General features: G+C 38.2%; 1 protein-coding gene across 1 annotated transcript in view; it reads left to right on the top strand.

Annotated features, from left to right (window-relative positions):
- The window catches only part of CD34 (CD34 molecule), a 42,989-nt gene extending 20,133 nt beyond the window's left edge, over positions 1–22,856 (top strand). Inside the window, exons 2-8 of the mRNA XM_020807558.3 lie at positions 2,289–2,411; positions 5,395–5,663; positions 7,013–7,096; positions 15,032–15,164; positions 16,080–16,132; positions 18,674–18,841; positions 21,293–22,856. Coding sequence (XP_020663217.3) covers positions 2,289–2,411; positions 5,395–5,663; positions 7,013–7,096; positions 15,032–15,164; positions 16,080–16,132; positions 18,674–18,841; positions 21,293–21,481 — 1,019 coding nt within the window. The 3' untranslated portion in view covers positions 21,482–22,856. The remainder of the gene's footprint in view (positions 1–2,288; positions 2,412–5,394; positions 5,664–7,012; positions 7,097–15,031; positions 15,165–16,079; positions 16,133–18,673; positions 18,842–21,292) is intronic.
- The last annotated feature ends 539 nt before the right edge of the window (positions 22,857–23,395 follow it).

A 23,395-nucleotide genomic window follows, 5' to 3' on the forward strand; every position in this document is an offset into this window, starting at 1 on the left:
CTCAGTGGCCAGAAGCACCTTCCTTCAGCTGCGGAAATTATACCAGCTACAGCCCTACCTGGATGAGCAGAGTCTCATGACAGTTACACATGCACTAGTAACAACCCATATAGATTACTGCAATGTGCTGTACGTTGGGTTGCCTTTGAAGACAGTCCGGCAACTGCAACTGGTTCAGAATCGAGCTGCACGGCTGGTGAGTGGTGGGGCCTCTAGGGAACACATCAGGCTGTTTCTGTTCAAAATACATTGGCTACCAGTCGCTGCCCGGGCCCAATTCAAAGTGCTTGTTTTGATGTATAAAGCCCTAAACGGCTTGGGCCCTGAATACCTAAAGGACCGCCTCCTTCCATATGAACCTACCCACCAATTAAGATCTAGCCAGAGGGCCCTCCTGAAAGAGCCATCCCTCAAGGAGGTAAGAGGGATGGCTTGTAGACAAGGAGCCTTTTCAGTAGCTGACCCCAGACTATGGAATGCCATTCTGAGGGACATTCGTCTGGCGTCAACATTGATGACGTTTTGGCGCCAGGTCAAAACCTTCATGTTCCAGAAGCATTTTAATTGATATAATAACTGTGGTCCTGATGGCAATTTTTAGAGCATTGCATTTTTAATTGTATTTTAATTGTTCTTATCTTTTTATCTTTTTATTGAATTCAAATTTTTGTAAGCTGCCCAGAGACCTTTGTGTAGTGCGGGCAGCATATAAGTTTGTTTAAATAAATAAATAAATAAATAAACAAACAAACAAACAAACAAACAATGTTCCTGAAGTTTGAAAGTTAACTGGGGGTCAGTATAGTTGGATTTTACAGGCACTTACCATCACCAAAAGACTTATACTTCAAGGATGGAAAGATAAACATATATCATCCATCATCCAATGGCCAGAAGTTCTTTCTATTCTGGCTGCACATGAATGGCTATCTTACAGATGCCAAGAGCAAATGATGTTATATATACTGTACTCTATATACTGTATATAGGGTCAGCTTGTGCACCATCGAGTCAGAACTGACTTATCGTGACCCTAATAGGGCTTTTAAGGTAAGTGGGACATTTAAGAAATGGTTTTACCAGATCCACCACTCTCTCCCAATTCCAAGCGGGGAAAGCCCAAGTTTCCTAGGTTATAATACAGCATTCTGTTCACTACACCACACTGGATATCATATTGTTCAGCTTACTTTAATGTATATACCTAGTCCATTATTATATTTTATATTTACTCCCATTTTTCCTCCTTTGTTTTCCCCTCCTTCCTTTTCCCACCCCTTTTTTTTCTTTCTGATGGTTTGCAATAATTCTTTAAAAAATGAAAATAAAAATAAATGAAAACCTCTCCCAATTCATGGATAAAAGTTACAACTATAGGAAAGTCTCATTCTTGAAGGTTTCACTGGGAGGCCCTATGATTAAGACAGGAACTTCAGTCTCCCTCTAACAAAACCAAGAATCTATCAATACATTATGCTGGCTCGCTCAGATCATTGCCAAATACTGATGACAAAACTGAAAGATATGGGTAGCAAAACAATGCAACAACATGTGTGCTTAATTTGCATATTTTAAAATCGACCTATCCAGATTTGAAGAAGTGGCATGTGGCAACCATGTGTTTGGTCTACAAACTTTCTCTAACATGCAGGAAGAATAAGTATACTTTCTTCCCCATGTAGATTGTACTTGGCAGATTGAGAGTATCTCTCCTTTCTGGGCTGATGAGAAATCTGCCCCTTTTCTCTGGACAAAGTGAACTACTGAAAACCAGGATCCCATGTGTATATGCATGAGAGAGTACAAATGTGTGAATAAATGTGTGCAGTCCAGTAGGCCTACCACCTGGGTATGCCAGGTTGGCTTACTATTTGGCTTATACTGGCATGCAGACCACAAGCACCCTCAACACTGTTGTTAATGGCCCTTGGCATTATAGGACCACATGCAGTTGCAATATTATAGAATTTAGCCCTCCCTCTGCCTTCTATTAGTGAAGACTCTAGTCCATGTTCTAGCCTTTTTTCACCTTGACAGTTGCACTCTTTTTTATTTCTGATCTTTAATTTTCTTGCCACTCTATTGATGTACATCCAGCATATTTAACCTATGGTTTTTTATCCACACGTGGAAGTTGTCTTTTGTATCATATAATGCACATACATTTTCAAACAGGGTTCATTTTGTTTCAGCTTGTCTAATCTGAGACCCAGCGGAGATTTCAGCAAAATGTCATATTATCTTATTGAGAGTTATAAATTCCTTTCTTTCATTTCTAAAAAATATAGTTTCTGGGGAAGATGAAGCACAACTGGAACCTAAGAGTACTACCCAAGCTACACAGAAACCCACCGTTCCTACATTGGGACCGAAAGAGGAATCCTCTACAAAGAATACTGTAACAACAATAGGTAAGAGCGTTGTTATTATCTTCCATATTCGAGATTTAGTACTTCTTCCTCATTTGCCTGTTTTTCCATAGTTTCTTCCATTTTCTTCCTAGATCATAGAAATCCTTACTTGGAAAAACCCCAGAACAGTACCTCACTCTTCACTGGATGGACAATTCCTAGCTCTATATTTCAGTGCCCAGTATCCAGTTCCATAGCTCTGTGAGAATTACATCACCAGTAGTGGCAGGTGTAGTTAATTAAAGAGTTACTGTTTTGATTTCTGATTGAGCACATAAGCAATGAGACAAAGTTGTACATAAGCAAAAATCAAAGCAGACTCTCTTTTATTAGTTGCAAACTACTGCTGCGGACAGCGCTCCCACTGTGCTAGTGAAAGTGTACAACAGGATTCAGGCCTTCTCCAGAAGATAATTCTGTCATGCCATTGCTCATTTAGTGGATTTTATAGGGGCTCCAGATGATGATACCTGGAACTCTCCCCACACTTTTTTTTTCACTGCTTTTGCCAGTGAAAAAAGCAAAATCCAGTAAGGCATAGCGCCTTCTAATTGTTACGGTAAGGAACTCTCTATTTAAAAATTCACCAAGAGACATATGGGCAGTGACAGATAAGGGCAATAAACCTATCACCTCTTTGGCGGGGCACTATTTTATCATCCCAGAGTTTTCTGTATGGATTATGCTAAAAAGCTTTTCTTGCTATAATTGTGAATACATGCAATGGTGCTGAAACTGCATTATAATGCTATAGTAGCACCAATTTTGCCTTTAAAAAAAAAAAAAAGCACAAACATTTCTTCTGATTGCCATCATTTTAACAAGATTTGCTTCCTCTCTCCCCAGCCAAAAGACCTGATCTATACTTATAATCTCTTGGACATTTTGAATTAGAATTGTATGATTAGCCAGCCAATTAACTGTAAAATGTTTAAAGGTGCTAATTAAGTGTTTGCTTGTTTGCTTGTTTGCTTGCTTGCTTGTTTGCTTGCTTGCTTGCTTAAAGAATCATATGGGTTCTTCCCTTTCAGTGGCCACTCAACTTAACTGGACCTTCTTTATCCATAGCTAAATCACACCCACTGCTGTAGATGGAAGCTGGCCAAACACAAACACACACACATGCCAGAATAATCTGAATTGGGGAAAAGTCAATTGGACTTCCACTAATTGCATCCAGGGCATGAACCCCAATTAGCAGTGCTATGGTTTTTAGGATTTTTATGAATAACTGGTTCATATAACAGATAGTTATCTCTTATTCTCTTGAATGTATGTGTTCAGCACTCCATGATATTAATCAGTATACTTTTCTCTCTGAAGGAATCACACAGCTGCCACAAGTTTTGGCACAGGTTTGGAAACAAGATAACAATGTGGGACTGCTGGTGTTCAGCAATGGATGTATCAGTGACAACTTTCAGAGGTTGTGGGAGGGAGATGACAGTGCAAATTTTCAGGCATTCACGTGGGGATGTCATTTTTCTTTATTTCTGCAACAGCCAACACAAGGGGTTTCTGATTTGTAAACAATGTGTAGTAAAACAGCATCATGCAGGCATTACTCTTTGATATAGGTAACCTATATTTTACCCCCTTTGGAGGTAATAACTATCCAGAAGTAGTTTCAATCTCTCCCTTTTTTATGCATTTTCTCATCTCATAATCTCCAAGACAGGTTGTTTCACCCATGAGCCTTAAGATCAAATGAGGTGAGACACTCAGAAGTCTGTGATAAGACCCACCATTTTTGTTCTGGTGATAAGTAAATATTATAAAATTTAAGATATTATGGTAATAAGCAGAAGTTTTTACTCCTCTTTTTTTTTCATGAATGTAAATTCCCTTTTCTCCCAGGGCTGCTGTTTATCCCATGGGAACACAAATACTATAAAAATGGACTTCAGGGTACTGGTATTAATAGAGAAAAAAATAGAGATCGAACTGTGGCTTTCTAGGCACCTCTTATAGGTTGCCCAATAAATTTGAAACTGTATACAAAAAAATTCTCAGACTTTACAGAAGTGCAAATATGGCAGATCTGGAAGCTAATAACCTTCTGAATATATAATTGTGTAATCTTTCTTAATAACATGCTTACTATTGATATGGTTTTCTGTGTTTTAATTGACTGAACTGTTAGGGTTTTGTAACCTCTCATGCTGCCTTTAGTAAGTGTGGCTGGGAGAGATCTTCCTGGGCTGGGGTGACCATCAATCTATCCAGCGTTAGCCAATCATTCCTTTCCTGCCTCTGAATTCAAAGAGAGCCCCAATTCTGCTCTTCAGCTTTCTCTTTCCTAAGTCCATTGAAGGCCTGTTTTTCAAAGCAATTATGTTTTTAGCTTGCTGCTGATTTGTAAGTAAATGAAACATTTTTTATTCTTTGTACTAATAATGTCTCAGAGTGAGTTATTGAGACTGTAAGTGCCAGTTAGTGAATATATATAGGTGGACTACTATACAGTATATAGGTGGACTACTCAGGGGAACTTGAAGCTGTTTTGCTCTATGAATCCCTGTGCTTCTGCTGCACAGGTAAAGGAATTCAACCAAAAATTCAAAACTCTGCAACATGAATTCAGGAAGCATCTTTATATCAAATAGACCATTTGTTCATTTCACCCTACACCCCCTGACTACCACTGGCTGTCCATAAGATCAGGGAGAAGTCTTACATCTGCAATGCAAGCCTTTTATAAGTGGAGATTCCAGGTGCTGAATTTGGAAATCTTTCACTCCAGGGACTGACTATAGCTGGGAATTTATGTTAATTCTAACATCTGTGCTGTCCAATTCTCATGCCATTTATTAAAACAAATTCCTATTGCATGTCACTGAATGCAACAGTGTAAGTTTGTTTAGGAAGATCTCTGTATGTTTCTGCATGCTTTCTACCTTTTTTCTTTTATGTTTGAATTCTTCACTTTAGGATTCCTGGTATGCAGAAAAGCAATAAATAAAAAAATGTTTTATACTTTTAGGATCTTCAGTATATCCAGCAAATGAAACTGAGGCAAAAAAGGGGACAAATGAGAGCAGCATCACTGCAGTACTACCAACCACCCTCAGTTCAACATTTACAACAGTGCAGTTATCTGCAACAGAAAACATCACAACACAAGCTCCCAACAATGTAACAAGCCAAAGCATAATTCCAACAACCCGTTCAACTGCTTCTTCCACTAAGCAGACAACACAGAATTTCGCCAGCTTACCTAATACAACCCAAACTACTGACAGCACTGTAACGGTAAGGAGTATAAAGAATGCAGACTACTGGTTTAGATGCAACAAGCAATTCCAATTGTGAAAGCCATGTTTTAAATTTGTGTTCAGTCAGTGAATCCATTCTTCCTAACTAAGCAAACCATTATTTCTGCTTCTTATGGAATGCATCTGCAAAATGCAAGCCATATTGTTTTTCTCTATCAACCTTATTATGGTCTCTCACACATAAAATCATAGTTCCCTATTTCCAGGCTGTGAAGACAACATTCCTCTCAGGTAGCTCTTAAGTGTCAATGGTACACTTGTTCAACAATGCCCTTCCATTGTCAGTTACTTGCTTGGATTAAAGCACCTAAAATCCTACTGAGAGCATCTCACACCATAATTCCACAATTAGTCCAAAAAAAGGAACTTTCCCTGTCTCTGAGTCAGGTTTCCATAGTAATTGACATTCATAGGGTGATGTAGGGATGACAGTTGTCCAGAATGAGTGTCCTTGTAGCCACAGCAAGCCACTGCTATGCCACTCATTTTTAAAAGAAAAGGCTAGAATCCTGTTTATGCCAGCATTTGCATTAAGTATAGTAGTTGGTTGTACACCAACTCGTGCAACTCATACACAACTGGGAATGTGAGTGGCAACTCATTAATCAGCAACAATTCACATCTGTGATTTGTGCTGTTAAACTAAATAACAATAATAATCATGTGTCATCAAGGCAATTCTTACTTACAGTGACTCTTTTCAGAATTTTCCAGGTAGAGAATACGCAAAAATAGTTTACCATTCCCTTCTTCTGGTGGCATCCTGGGACTATGCAGCTTGCCCCAACACCACACAGGCTGGTTCTACTAGCAGGAGGCACAGTGGGGAATCAATCTCCCAGCCTTGGCTCTGCCTAAATGACTGAGTTTGCACAGTAGGATTCTGGCCTATATTTGAAAGATATGGTGTAGTAGCTACCAGACAGGATGATGAAGATATTCTGAATTGGTGCAAAAGAAATAGGCAGGTGATAGAACTGTGCGCAATTTTCATACCTTCAAAACTTACTTTCATGATTCAGGAGCACATTTCGATTTGTGTGTCTGCAGATATCCAGGTATGATCTCTAAGGAGTGAATTTCCAGTTCAGCTGAACTCTTTGGCTATGCTCCCCACTTACTCTTTACCCGATGCATTTACTGCCTTAGTTATTGAGCTTTGATTAATGTGCTTTGTGAGCAGTTCTGTGAGCTGCTCAGACTTCATATGTTAATAGCTGGCTTTACAAACATTCTGCACACATAAATAGCTTTAGAGATGCTGTAGTGAAGTTTCCACTTCTCTCGGTGCACTGATTATTGCTCTTTCCATCGTTTCATCCGTAGGCCAGTATCACATGCGTGAATAAAAAAGAAGTGACTTCTGGCACGGCTGTGATATGTTTGGAGCTCACTGAGACCCTCACATGTGTAAGTATAGGGCTACAATTGATCTAAGAATCTGAACATTGAATTTCAGTATGTCTTTCTTCATAAGGTGCTCAAAAAACATGAAGTGTTATAGCTATTATTATTTTACATTTGTTTCAACAATGATGTGAGGTAGCATTCCTTTCCCAGCCACATTAATAAACCATTCCAACCTGTGTCTGTCTTGAGAGCATACCCAGCATGATAATATTTCTTTAAGAATATCTGATGCGCTCACTCTTCCTCTGAGTGTCATCTCTTCTCTTTCCTCTACTTCCCCAGCTCAAGCCGTCTTCCTCCACTCTCCCCACTTCATTTATTCTCTCTCTTTCTTTAGCTCATTCTTTTTCCTTTCTTTTTTTTTAACTCTAGTGCTACTCTTGCACCGTGTAGGAATATCTTGTGATTGCAAGGACAATAGCTCTTCCTCATTTAAGAATCAGGACAATAGCTCTTCCTCAATTGAGAAGCTTCTGGATCACCTTAATAATGACCCTACAGTCCTCTTTTTTGTAGAACCTAAGATGGCCTTCACCAACCTTGTGTTCTTCACATATGTTAGACTACACTTCCCACCAGTCCCTGCCAGCATGCTCACTTGCCTGGAGGCATATCTGGAGGGCATTAGTTTGAGGAAGACTGATGTAGAGGGCAGTTTTCACCAAAACAAATATAATGGCTGGGCATCGGTTGGCGCATAATGCAGGCTAAAGGCTGAGAGGCACACAGCAAAAGTACAGAGAAAAGTAGCCCCAAAACTAGTGCTGGCTTAGAATGCAATCCAGTGAATGTTTATTTTTAAACAAGTCCTTCTTCATTCACTGGGATTACTGTGCTCTGAGTTTTATAGTGCTTGGAATTCATTGTTCAAGAGTCATACTTTTGATCTTGGCATTATAGGAGCAAAGAAACAAGTCATTTATTTTGTCTCATCATTACTAAATTCACATTAGCTGCTCCTGACCTCCGGTTCTTCATTATATTACTGTGGAGAGTTTGTTTGATCATTCTTCTAATTTCCAATCAAAGGTGTCTGAGGATAAGCATTACAACCCTGCAAGACTGACATAACATACTCAATTTAGTGGACAAAATCCTTTTGGCATAATTTTATGCTGTCATAACCCAGATTAGCCACTGGAAACATTTAATTTAAAGTAATTAAGAGCTTCTTATCACCCTCATTTTTAGTTCTGAAGCTTCCTGGGGATCTCTTTTGCACTGGGGAAGCCTTTGGAAACCTCAGGCTGGGCGGGTAAAATATGAAAAGAAAAAAATGCCACCAGCACTAAATCCAGATTATGAAAGCACAAAATTACACAACATTTTCCCCATTGAAATCAATGGGGAATACCACACAAGCAAGTTTCATTGTGCTTAGCAACATACACAAAAAATTTCAGTTTAGAGTAGTAATCTCACAGGGAGGAGTATACCAAAGCATCACTTGTAATATAGCTTCCACATTTGCTCCTAACCTCATTTTATTTTTATGGACATGATGTTTTGGAGGTCCCATGTCATTGTTTCCTATGAAAACATCATTTCTGTGATATTTCTCATCCAGAGCATAAATTGGAATAGTGTACCCACTCTTTGGTGCTAAATTAACTTATGCTCAAAATAGTTTCCAAATGTATCACATGACTAATCTCTATGTTGAGAAGACAAACTCTCTGCTTCTCACTGTAATGCCTGAAGAGGGCTGTTGCCTCAGCCTTTAGCTTTAGAGGAACTGATAACTGCATCTGAGTTGTGAGCAGATAGAATGGACGGTATCCCTTCTTTGTTTTCCTGTTGGGTTTTTCCAGTAAACTGGTTTGTACCTCTGGTCAGTACAAAGGAAACTGTGACACTTACTCAACTATCAACAGGTCTTTCCACAGCAAAGGAAAATCTACTCAAGAAAGTTTTTTTTTCCCACAGCTAAACAAATGTCTGTGGGAACTGTATGACTAGATTCTTATTTTGAATATTCCATTTTCCAAGGCTTAAAGAGTTATGTGATGAATTGTATTCTGAATTTTTGTAGCATTGCTTTTATTTAATTATTCAGTGATGTCATGTGGCAAGCACTTTCAAAAACCATTTGCAGTTGTACTGAAGATATCTTTAAATTGCTTGGTTTTTTTGGAAATCTTGGAATTACTAAAACAAGGAGTGGTCTGGACCTTTAATGTACTAGGTTTTTATGTATTAGGCTTCATCTGGCACTTGAAAGATGATCATTGCTTTATAATATGGGGAAGATTAAAAACTGGCATTCCTTGCCCACCTCCATAGGTGGGCAAGGAATGCCCACCTATAGAAGCTACTTTTCCACCTTCATACAGATTAGCTTCATGTAGCAACCAACCATCAGCACATGCAACCAGATCTAATCAGGTTAAGCACCTGGCTGCAGAGCCAGGGCTTAAAAGTTTGATTCCCCAGTGTGCCTCCTAGGAGAAGAGCCAGTTTGTGTGGTCTTTGGCAAGCTACATGGTTCCAAAGCACCCTGAGGAGAAGGGACTAGAAAACTGTTAACTTTCTACCCTGTTATTCTTAAGTGTCTGTCTGTCTCACTCACTCACTGTAGCGAGCATGCTGAAGCCTCTACCAACTCAGGCCTCCAGGAGCGCTCACTCTTCTTCTTCAGTTGCTGCCACCAATTTTATCCAATATTTTTTTAAAAAAAAGCCAAGTGTTGTTTCTAAACAAAAACTTGTTTATTGGTTTAAATAAAATAAAGTAAGTAAATCACAAGATGTTAATCAAGGTCTCTCACTCACTGACACACACAGACTCTTCCCTCGCTGACTATTTGGCTCACAGGTCCATAGACACACTCATCACTCACTCTCACAAAATCTCCCTCTCCTACATCATACACCCCTTTATATATTCCAGCTCCTCCCCCTTCTGCACCACCTTCCGTCCCCTCATTGGCTGATGTTCCACTGCCCACCTGTGACGGACAGGCGAGGACAGGGCTGAATGCTACACTCACTCACTCACACCTTATTTTCTCCTTTCCCAATAATTATAGTCTAATCACCTTTCAATGAAGGGGCACCTACTATAATCGGTAGTCCAATGCAGCTGCTTGAGCATGGCCTTGTGTTCCACCAGTCCTAAATAGAACTGAGGTCTAGAAATGGCAGAAGCAGATACAGAAGTAAAGTGATATCCAAGCCCCCTTCCATCATATCTTGGAACAATTTGCTCATACTGAGGGATAGGATCTGAGGCCAAACCTTTCTAGGTTGGACAGATAGGACAGGGGCCATTCCCTCCACCCCGTAAAGGTGAGTGGGGTGACCATTTTTTTCCTCAAGGATACCTCTAGAACAGTGGTGTCGAACTATGGCCCTCCAGATGTTCTTGGACTTCAACTCCCAGAAGCCTTCACCACCACCTCTGCTGGCCAGGATTTCTGGGAGTTGAAGGCCAAGAACATCTGGAGGGCCACAGTTCGACACCACTGCTCTAGAAAGTGTTCCAGAGTGACATCGTGATAGAACATACTTGTGACAGAGGACAGGCAGGAGAGGGAAATGACCATGGACTGACACTGTTATCTGCCACAATAACAGAAAGAAAGCATTTAAGAGAGAGGGGGAGAGAGCACAAAGTAAATGAAACCTCTATTACTGGACACGGAGCCCTGTCCGTAAAGCTGTTAAAAATTTAAGCAACTCACAAAGGATTGTGGGAGGCTGTTTTATTCCCCTCTGCTGCCAAAAAGCATGTCAGCAAAGATCCTAGCAGATATTTTAGTGAAACTGTAGCCTCATTTTTTTCTGACTACCAACATAATTTTTTGACAGAAGTGTATTTAACAGTTAATGTTAAGAATTAACCTAAAAGAGCATATTCTAAAAGATGTCCCAGGAGCCAACTTTATCTCATGAAAATGTTGTCAGAATTGCAGATATCCATTCTTTCCATGGTCTCCTGTTTTGGGAATAAATTAAAATCTGGGCCCTGAACATGACTGGAAAAATGACTGAAGAATACTTATGACTTAATCTCTTCAGAAACAGATAACAGTTCTGAAACTTTCCTGGTCGACACTTGGGAGCACTTCATTTGCTGTTGTTTCAGGAATCACTTGGTGCATATCATAGTGAAAGCCAGTGCTCAGAAGTAAGGTATTACAAATAATATTACCTGCAATGTGTCACTTTTTTGGATAAGCAAGATGGAATGGCTTAAGTATTGGATCGACATCCTTTTCTCAAAATCTTCCCCAAAAGCTATGATTATTAAAAAATTTCCCCATGTAATTATTATGGCTAATGTTTAGTCTTTACTTTCTTTCCCCATTAATTTTGACAACTAAAAAAAATTTCGAACATTTTGAGGGCATTTAAAATGTTTTAGAACACATTCTATTTTTAGATAAAAACTGAATTGCAAATGCAATGAGCATCATAATAGATTGCTAAAAGATTTACATCAGGTTAGCAATAAGACATTTTGGGGATTTTGTAACAAAATATATTTAAAAATTGCTTTTTAAAATCATTTTCCAAGTTTTACTGAAAGTTAAATCACAATAAGACGAAACTTACCAAACCAGAGCTATTTCATGGCAATGGGTAGAGGGAAAAGTCAAGCGGATAGGCTAGAATAGACTCAATGAAACAATAGGGATTTAATAAGCCCACTCCTCTGTACATTCCATTGATTCAAAGAGGCCTACTGTACTATAATTGTGACACTACGTTAAACTAAGTTGTAACTAGAGTAGGCCTGTTTGAATCAATGGAACTTATGGAGGAGTTGACTCACCACATCCCCACTGATTCAGTGGGTCTACTCTAGTGAAACTTACTATACTAAGCAGCAGGGTTTCAGCCAATAAATGCTAACTATTCTGTCTACATAAATACTTTTCACATCATGGCTGACAACCATGAAAACTCTTGACCTGCAAAGCTCTGTTCACATCTCTGATTGTGTGAAAAGGGCTTAAGAACTTTCATGAACTGTGTATAGGTGGAGTATTTCATTCCACATAGGTAGCACCATTGCAAAAAACAGCTACCTCAAACAGAGAAGGAAATGCTTGCAATAGGTACAGGACTGAAACTTAATGAAGGATGGACAGGGAAGTATATTAGGAGTCAACGATGGATAGTTGCCTGAAGAAAATGGGGGGAAAACCCTAACAGTGATTGGATTTAAAGGGAAAGTTGCAAGACCTGGGTGGCACATTAGTTCAGCAATGAATCAGAGAAAGTACAGCAAGCAGGAAATTCCCACAGTCTAGATAAGATACAGAGAATGGCCTTTCCCAGTCAAAACAATGGTCTGGCTAGCGAAATAGCCTGCTGCAGATGGTGAGTGACCAGTTCTGGATGTTTATGTCAAATATGCACAACATCACTTTCAGATACCTATCCTTTTCTCTATACATTTTTCAAAGTTCTGCCTGTCTTTTCTGAAATGGGTGAGCCAGGAGCACTTAGCATGTAGCCTACTATTGAATGAAGAGAAGACTGCTATAACTGTTAACTGCATCTGGGGAATTATGAGAGCTGTCATTCAAAAAAATAAGTTTCCAAAATTCTGACCATTCCGCTTTTATTTCCCTCTGTCTCTATTTCTCAGTTTGCTTTGGAACACGTGTTGCATGGAAATTGGCCAAAACTTTATTCTAAGAATGTTTATCAATAGGGGATTATTACAGGCCATTTAAGATATAACACTTGTTTACTTGTAATCACATCCTGAAGAGATCTAAGGAATGTTTTGCAGTACAATGATGCCATTGGAGAACTAGATCTTTTCACCTAATGGTTCTGCAGTTGAGTTCCTAAATTTCTTCATCTATAACATCTCCAGATTACAATTCAATGTTTACCTTGACTAAATTTGTACAAGATTTAAGGGAAAAATCCATCAGTTGTTGATACTGCATTAAAACTCTGTCTTCCAAATCACCAAACCTACCTATGCTACAACATTGTGTGACTAAAATATTTATTTTTAGCTCTTTTAAAAGCCAAAGGATGGCCCTGAACCCAATCCAAAGGACACGTATACGGTGAATTCCAGAAACTTCATCATATTCTTTGAGGCACAAAATGACCAAGAGGAGGAAAAGCCTGCAGCACTGTAGCTTTCTCCTCCATCTCCTCCCACCATTGTTGGAGAAGAGGGGTGATCTTCAATCTTTGTGTGGGAAGGTTTTGTTCTTTGTGAAATGTGCAATTGAAAGCACCATCTGAAAGATGTGAAACATTTCCAAAACAGGAAGGCCAAGCGTTTGTTTGCTACTTCCCTCATCTCCTGCCTGGTGACCAAAAAAAAGGAGATAGTGCTTATATAATGCCTAAACAATAAGAGCTGCTTTGGTTTCTTTTGCTTTTCAGTTCTTACAAAAAAACCCCACTCCTATTATTATGTACTTCTGTCAGTTTTAAATATGGATGGAATGTTTGTTCATTATAATAAGCAATATCAAATGGGGAGGAAGCCAAGTATTCGTTGTACACAATCTGAAGACAAGCGTGGGTGATACCTTTATTAGACCACTAAAATATCACATGCAGAAACTAGCTTTTGATTCTGTTGGAATTACTAATTACTGTCTCCCAGCCTGATCAAGACTCCTGCAGAGTCAAAAGCTAATTTCTGCTTGTGATATTTTAGGGGTCTAATAAAGGTACCACCCACTCTTGTCTTTTCAGAATGAAAAACTAGACATTTAACAACTTAACTGCTTTTATACTGTTTTTGTGTTCAGTATTCACAGATATGAATCTGAGAACAAATGTTCTGGTTTATATTCCCTTATTGTTAATTTGTGTTTTATTAACAGGCCTGATCTTGTTCTTGCACTTTAGCGATAACAAGGCAAATTAAAACTTACACATGCATGGCTAAACCAGTTCTAAAGAAGGAGTGACCAGTTTTTGACCTTTAGTCCTAATCAGCCCTAATTCATCCATAGTGAAGGATTTTGGAAAGCACAGTCCAAAACATCTGGAGGGCCAGAGTTTCCCACTCCAGTCTAAAGCATGGTTTTCCTAAAAAGATTTAAGTCATTCGTGTTTTGTCTTCTTAGTTGCCATGAACATGCAATTCTTCAAAAAGCCTCTGGTTAATGAATGTAGAATATTGTGCTTCTGTACCCATGATTCTAAAAGCCAACAGCAGCAGTCAAGCTGGTCTACCTATTTCTTTCTTTCTTTCTTTCTTTCTTTCTTTCTTTCTTTCTTTCTTTCTTTCTTTCACTTTTGTGCTCACTGCCATTCGCCAAGTGACAGAAAACAAGGGAAAACCCTAGAAGTTGCCCCCTTTTTTCATCAGTTAACCACTTCTCACCCAAACACAAAGCAATTGTCAGGGTTTTTTTTTCAACATGTGTGAATGGTTGTGAGCAGAAGAGCATAGTTCAGTACAATACATTGGTGCCATCCCAGGCACCAGTAATTAATAACAAGACACTCTAAGCAAACACGCACATGTGCATGTCCCAAAGCACCATCATCACTTCATCCTCATATTGTAATTATTTCTCAGTGTTATTGTTGTTGTTTTCTTTGGTATATTTATATCCCTCTCCTCGTTTCTATGATCTCAGGATACTTAACTATCGTATGACATCCCTATGCAGATTATGGAAATCATAAGCAGGAACATGATCATCGAGCTGCCATCTTTTGCTTTTAATTAGTTCCATATGAAAACTTTCCAAATCAGTTCCTTGGGGAAGTTTTCTAAATCAGTATGCCTTCCTCAACCTAGTGTAGCCATCTGACCAAGAAGTTGATATGCGACTAACATTGTGAGATATCATTGCATTGCTTTACCATAGAAAGATTTAAAGCTGTACAGAAGCTTGTAGAGAATTTCAGCAACTCTCATTGCTATAATAAAATATAACTGAAGAAAACATTTATTTGACACAAATTTGACATTTTTCCTTCCTACCTTCTACAGGAACAGTTTAAAATGCAGAAAGAAAAGGACCTAGGAAGGGTGTTATGTGTGATAAACACAACATGCCACATCAAGTTATCAGAATCTAGTGTGAAGCGGAATTGCATACTGTTGGTTGACGTTAGCAATGCAGGTCAGTTGAGCCAATATGCATAGCCTTTTTGTGTGACTGCCAAGAAGCAGTTGGTTTGTTAAATTTGGGAGGTTTCTGTTTCAGCCCTGAAAGTGGATTTAAATCATTTGGAACCACAGCCTGAACTCTGATAATAATTCACAACTAGAGTGGGCCCATTGCATAAATGAAAAAAAAAATACAAATAATCCCAGAACATGTTAGTTTCTCCAGTTACTGCTGTTCCTTTTTCATTTGTGCCCTGAAACATAAGATCTTGCACAATGAGACAAATTCTTCTAAGCATGAGTTTATCCCTGTCATTAAATCACATTTGCAGTATATAACAACAAGCCCATCAGTATTAATCAAAGATTCATAAAAAATTATTTTTTAAGAAAGTATTAATCAAAGATTCAAAATAGACAAGATACTCAGATTGTATTAATCATTCCTTGAAATGGTAATAGATATCTGTTTTGTCTCAGGACAAGTTTTTCTTACCTTTGTATCTACAAATTAGTTTCTTTTGTGTTGTGACTGACCGTTAGGGTATAAACATCAGTCTAATTAGCAAGTCACAAATGCAGCTCTGGAGAAATTCTGACACTGGAAGAAAACCATGCCATCAGCTTCTAGACATTAGCTGAACACCCCATCTGGCTTGGCCCTACAATTGGTGACTGATGGTTATATAAGCATTCTAAGCAGATGGTTTCTTCCCTTGATTGTCCATTCCAGTCGTTATTTCTAACGTGTCTTGATAATTCATCATGGATTGTACTTCTCCCACTGAAACAAAAGAGAGTGGGCATTTTCCTGAAAATGTTTGATATCTTCATAGTCTCTCTCAGTGTTATAGTAATGGATGCCATAGAAAAATAACAGATGAACCCTGGTTTCTAATTGTACTTTTAATTATTTTGGAAACTACAGGTGCAGATGCACTGAGTAAAGTTCTCAGTGAGAAGACCCATGATTTGCAAGAGGTAATAAACTAGCAATACTTACATGTGGGACGTGGATGGTATGGTAATGGAATCAACTGCCTCAGCAGATGATGGACTCTCTTTCACTGAAGATTTTTCAGCTGAGATTGGATGACTACTTATTGTGTATATTTTAGCTATGGATTTCCCACATTGGCAGAGGTCTGGATCCAAAGATCCTTGGGTCCCTTGCATTTCTATAATTCTGTGATTCCAAGAAACCACACCATAATGAGGTAGTTTAAAATCTGAATTAATTGCTCTAAATCCTAATCGCTATCTATCATGGATAACCTGTAAAGGTACAGTTTTTTGCATTTTTTTTTAAATTAAGAGGGCAGATAAGGAATATAACATATGAGTTAAACATTTTAATAGTAAATCCAGACTAACATTGGGAAAAGCATCCCGGATTAATTTCTAGCTCACCACATTTACTATTTTTAGATACTAGATTTCTTCCCGCCCCCTTTTTTCTCTGTCTTCTGACAAGTAGTATAAGATTTCTAGCAGGGAGTTGTGATCAGTTAAGACATACTAAAAGAAAATTTACATACATGACACCCTGAAAATGAAGTTTCCAAGTTGCCATCCTGAAAATTTAAAACATGTACAAATCTTACACACACACCCAAGGCTACACCTCCTACAGATATTTGCATATTATTTGGTCTTATGTATGTAAAATATACATATGTGAAATAGCATTAATATACAAATTGAAATAGGATCTCTATACAATTTTTCTGTCTCTTACTTTATAGTAGCTATGTTATACCATTGTGTAGTCATCACTTTTGAGTCCGGCAGAATTTTAAAATTGTATGAATTGTATGATGTTGGAGCCTTAACTATTATGTTCTTAGGGCTATTGTACAGTATTCTAATGAGGGTTCCCAGTGCTAAATTAGCATTTTTGCACGCTTTACATCTTCAGAGCATGATCATGCATTAATTAGTTAATCATTACTCTCCAATGATTCAGTCTTTGCTTGTAAAGCTAGACTCCGGGATCCTGTAAAAATAGCACTGAAACGCTAAATGTGCCCATAACTCTTGCAGCTGTCATGTGATAAATGTCAGGGAAGCAGGGCTAACTATAGAAGATAGTTCAAAACTGAGTCTGATACAGGAAAGAATAAATTGTGAACCACAAGTTTCTCTCATGCACAAGGGCATCAGATGGGCAGGGAGTATTTACAAAACCCAGTACAGAGATGGATGGATTTAAAAAAATACAAGACAAAGCACTGAATGGTATCCAAATTCTATTTTTTGCACTGACTATGACAGATTTTAGAAAGGGGGGGAAATGGCTCTCATGAGATTTAGTATCCTGACAATTAAAAATAGACTGCCAGAAAATTCTGATTAAGACTATTCAGTTCCCAACATTATGGGTGTCAAAATACATGTGGCACAGGAAATTTACAATTTCTATTTCCTGTGTTGTTGTTTTAAAATTAAAATGATATGGACAGGATCAAAATACAATATAGAAAAAGTAGATTTCATAATTTCTCATGCACCATATTCCCTGCCATCCACAAAGCTGAAATTTGGCCCAAGATGAAAAGTATACCATACTGCAGTATTATCTGTCTCTGTAATTGCACTCAGACTTTGATAGTCTGTACTCCTAAACAAGACATTAGAGACCTATAATTAGATCTCTTCTTTTTAATTATATAAAAAAATAACACACCTAAACAATAACAAGGCATCCACAAGTTGTCCTAACTGGTGGATCAGTAAATTTTCCATGACAAGGGAAACATCAGTACCAGGGAGACCATTTTGATGGTAAAAATGGCAGATAGGGAATGGACCGTGATCTCTGTCCAAACATAGATCTTTTAACATGTCTTCAAATTTGATGCTTAAGCCCAAAGTCCCCTAATGTTTACATGGGATACAGTGGATAGAGTGCTGAATATTGTCCTGCTTGCAATTGTTCTTCTCAAGTGTTGTTCTCCAAGCTGGTTTTATTTCAAGAGTAAGACCTCAGGTAGATGAAAATGTGCTTCAAAAGCGGAACTTATGAGGATAAGACTGGTGAACATAGAGGGGAGCTTCAAAAGCAGATCCTCCACTATCCATAAGGGTTCTCCATTTTACGTGGAGAGCGTGCACAGCTACTGGAGTTCTTCCTCTTCAGATTCATTGTTCATGCGTAAGGAAGTGACAAAACCAGAAGCAAAAGGGGAAGGGCTAAGGGAGTCCTTGCTGCCCATGACAATTGTAACAATAGTTGAACAGTGCTACTGTTGTGGTTTGGGCATCACTTGTTGCACATATGATATCTGATTTCAAAGCACTGCTGATAGAAAATCTCTAAAATCAATTTTTAAAAATCTGCTTCCACTGGGATACATATGACAAAGTAAGAGTGAGATAATAAAAGCTTCTGGGAATTTTTTCCATTGTCATTTTTCCTGCACTGCATCCTTCCTTAGATTTAAAATTAGAAATTGAATGTAGGATTTGGGGTGTAATCAGAAGAGACTATGAATGTAATATGTTTTCTCTCTTTTTTTGCAGCTAGGGATTAAAAATGTCCATAAATCAGAGGGCATTGAGAATCATGGGGACTATTCCCGGAAGACCCTTATTGCCTTGGTCACCTCTGGTCTCCTGATGGCATTTCTTGGATTGGCTGGATACCACTTTATGAAACGACGGAGTTGGAGTCCCCGTGGAGAGAGACTGGTTAGTACTTATAAATGGCAATACAAATAGAGCCCTAAGTTCAGTGGGAATGTGAAGGAGGCAATGGCAGAAGCTTTCTAGAAATTACCTACAGCCTAAAACTTCTTAATGCTGGTAGCAATGTCTGCTGGTGGGTTTCAAAGAGACAGGTGGAAATGAGAAAGACCTAATGATGATACTTTTTGGTACGTTGGCTGTGACAGTGAAACTATCTTGCTAAATTATCAAACGATAAAGGTTTCAGAATTTGTGGTTATTCTAAAGAACATCACATTATATTCTGGTTTTAGAATGAACGAGGCATAATTTTCTTTCTCCTCCTCTGATAATAAGGCTGTTGGTTCACATACAGAAAATATATTTCACTGCTATTTCGAATTCAAATACTTCTAAACTAATTTCTATTTCTAATGTTAATTCTAATGCTGTAGTATAAGAAATGCACAAATGCACAATTTTCAAAACAGACTATATTTTCTTATAACACTGTTATATTTTAATTTACATTGTCTCTTTATATTTCTGCTGTACCAAAGGCTTCTGGCTTGTGATTCAGCTAGCAAATTAAATGATAAAGGACATGAAGAATGGGAACTGTTTTCTGTGACAGATTTGTTCCCATCAACTTCTCTTTGTTCCCTCTTTTTGTTGGCTTGCAATCATCTGAAGTATTCAACTTTAACCTTATCAGATCCAAACTCAAATTGTGATAATTTAATATTCTGATACATGGAAATATTGCTGCAAGAATCCAAGAAAATTGGGGGTTTAATTACTCATCCATGTGTTTGCATGTACAATTGCCTAGAAGGCTCTTCCTTCCAAGTTACAAATGTTTCAGGAGTAAGTATATCGAGCAGAGATATAGTAAAAGAGGGCATGTTTAAATCCTTTTCCAGCCTTCTGCTTTTTCATCTCGTCTCCTCTCCCCAGGCTATTTTGACTCCTGCTATGATTGCCTTTTAACTAAAGTCTGCTGGACAGGTACTTTTAGCAAAGAGATCTGTCACAGAAATAGGGCAGTAATTGAATTTCCATCATTTCTTTTGCATTGTTTGGTGGCAAGGGGAAATTAGAGCTGTTTCGAATGTGAATTCTGTGGATGAAAAAAGGCCTGGCAAGATGACCCCTTTCTTGATAAACAGTATTGTGAATGTGGTCCACTATGAGTTTCTATCAGTCTATTTTTCCAAGAACTCATTCTCAGATCTACGGCACTGAGGGACAAAATTATCCTACATGAACAAGGCCCACTTCACATGAGATTGCTTCTCCACAGAGACATCGCATCCATGAATAAAACCCCTTTACTACTTAACTGCTTTGGAATCAGAGCCACTACAAAGATAATTAGTGAATGGAAAGCTGTTCCATTTATACAGTTGTTGAAATATATTTTACTAAAAATAAACCTCCTCTCAGTTCCATACAGAAATTATTTCATTTTACCTGAAGAGCTGAAGCACGGAGAGGCAGGCTTCAAGCTGCTCCACCTTTTCTTCCAATAAAGCTACCAGCTTGCACTTGATGCAGGCGTAGCCTCCTACATGGACAGGAAGATAAACATAGCACAGATGTTGCAGATCCCTTATGAGGTTCTTAACAGAATTTGGCAGTCACAATAAATCCAATAAATTTAGCTTTCCAGTAGGGCACATTAAGTAATACAGTGCTAACAATCCCTGATGACAGCAAAATAGATGCATGCAGTTATGTGCATGAAGCATGTCCTAGTAGCAAGATATAAAGGCAGACAACTCAAGCTCTATGGTAAAGTATTTCAAACATCTTTCTTTTAGTTCCAGCATTATTTGTTTAAAGAAGATCTGTAAATCTTTGCTTGGGACGTTGAGGAACTGCTATCAATTAGAGTAGACATTATTGGGCTATATAGACAAATAGGTAAAGGTTCCCCTGACATTTAGTCCAGACGTGTCCGACTCTAGGGCGTGGTGCTCATGCCTGTTTCCAAGCCATAGAGCCAGCGTTTGTCCAAAGACAGCTTCCGTGGTCACGTGGCCAGCACGACTAGACACGGAACGCCATTACCTTCCCGCTGAGGTGGTACCTATTGATCTATTTGCATTTGCATGCTTTCGAACTGCTAGGCTGGCAGGATAGATCTACTCAATATAAGGCAACTTTTGAAGTTTTCGGGCTTGTCTATGGTATATTGGTTCTTTGCTCTTGTTCTAAAAACTTTTTCATTTATTAGCATTTTACAATCTGAGTATGGCAATACATTGCAAGGTCATCCTTGCATAAAGCAGATTTTTAAATATTCTTGTTGTCATAAGTTGTCATCATTGTCAACTTCTTTTTCTGATAGGACAAATGACTGATTGAAAGGATAAATGTTCTCTTTTCTGTGCGGAATCTAAACCATTTTGTTGTAACTGGATCTCTTGACTAAGTCTATATTTTGTTATTCTCATGTCTCTTACCATTTAGGGAGAAGATCCATATTACACAGAAAATGGTGGTCATGGCAACCCTGCAGCCTCTGTGGCCTCTCATGAACAGTCTGATCTGCAGGATAAGCCAAATCTCAATGGAGGAGCTCGAGAAAATGGAACTGGCCAGACAGCCTCAAAAAATGGACACTCAGCGAAGCCCCATGTTGCTGACACTGAGCTGTGAAAAGGCTGTGGATTAAAGTGCTGTTAGTCTCCTGAAAGACCAAAATGGAGACACAGAAAAGCTAGGATGCAAGGAAGTCATAAATGGAATCATAATGTTTTAATTTTTACAGAGAGCTCGAAAATCCAATTCTAAAGCATTTGTTTCCAAGAGCAGGCCCAGGACTTTTGTGCACATAGCAAACTGCTTCAGTGGAATTGGATACTATTTGGGAAGTAGGATCTTTTTCAGACCAAAGTGAGATGACTGGACTTCAAATGAATTTATGCAGAAAGGCATGTTATCTGGAAATTTAAAGTGGATTTATCAATTATCCTTGCTAGGACGTTGATTACCAGATCAACCGTTTTAAGGAGAAAGATTTCTTTATTCTAAGCATTCTTAATGTTAATAAACAATAGGATGATTAGGCCAATGATTCTAAATACTAATTTACATGGTAAAATCAGTACAAGTGAATCAGTTTTGTTAATTCTGAAACACATGGCCATACACTTCTCCCGTCCTAGTCCAAACTATAATTTTTCAAGATGTAAATGGGCGACTTTGGGGTGCATGCTACTACATTTATTATGCTTTGATTGTATTCCTGCATTGAGCAGGGGGTTGGACTTGATGGCCTTGTAGGCCCCTTCCAACTTCACTTTTCTATGATTCTGTGATTAATCATGCAGCTCGCCACATTAAAATCAAAGAAAAGATCAAAGATTTTAAAAGGCATCTGTATCAAACTTCAGATTTTGCTGGGGTTCTCCAGGTAAGTCCCACAACTGCTCAAGACTTTGCTTTTTGTGCTACATCTTCCAAAAAAAAAAAAAATGAAAGTCCTCAGGACGATGGGCTTATGAAGAATAGGATTCATTCGGAAGTACCATTTAAAAATTTCTGAGCAACAAAGATTTCAAATCTTTATTAGGCTTAATGTGCACAGAAAGCTAGGTGGAAAGATGTCAGCTAAATATGGAGAGTTCCTTAACCGACATGAAACTGCAATAGGCAAGTAGCCTAAGGTTGTAAATATTGCTCATTCGCTTTTTCTGTTCTGTGTTTCTACTTAGGGATTTTGTTTTAATTGTTTACATAAGAACAAATAAATGGAAGCATAGGGCATACAGCAACTGTTACAGAGCAACTGATTGATGCCTGTAAAGCAAAAAGCAAGTTACTGAAACTTTGTCCATGATTGTGCTTAAGTTAGTTTTAATGAAATCAGTGGACAAATTAATCAAATGATGTCAATGTCAGAATGTCAGTCTCCCAAGACTGTAGTCCTATATCTCTTACCTGGGACTTACCCGGGACTCAATGAAGCTTACTTTAAAGCAGAAATGTATAGAATTGTGTTGTAAACTTAATAAACTATCTTTGGATTGAAGCTTTTGCATCTGATTTTAAAACAAGTCAATTGAGAATAAGTAAATGGAAAACCAAATCCTAGGCTTAAATCACATCTTGTATTTCTGTTTCTATAGGCTGAGTTAATGTCTTGTTTTCACTGTCCTTATCGTTCCATAAATACTAGGGAGCCATTAGTCTGTCTCTTTTTTCTGCTTACCTTTCTACCTTCCATGTTCAATACCAGCTTAGGGTTTATTGACTATGAATGAATGGCCTTTCTTCTTTTTCACTGGTCAATATGGTCCTTGCCCTTTTACACTGATATATGCATATTTTATTAAAAACAAAACTAGATTTTTAATATGAATGAAATAGCCTCATTTTCCTCAACAAAGGTGAAGTACCAGACTGTGGAAAACAGAATGAGTCAGAAACTGATCTGGGCGTCTTATGAAGGAAAGCATCTAGTGAGAGGTGGGCACTATCTCAAAATGTGGTACAGAAAATTAAAATAGTTTCAATTCATTTTAAAATCTATTTAGAAACAAAGCTGCTACTTTATAGAAAGAAGGAAAT

This window comes from Pogona vitticeps, chromosome 4 (genome assembly GCF_051106095.1).
Source record: "Pogona vitticeps strain Pit_001003342236 chromosome 4, PviZW2.1, whole genome shotgun sequence".
NCBI lineage: Eukaryota > Metazoa > Chordata > Lepidosauria > Squamata > Agamidae > Pogona > Pogona vitticeps.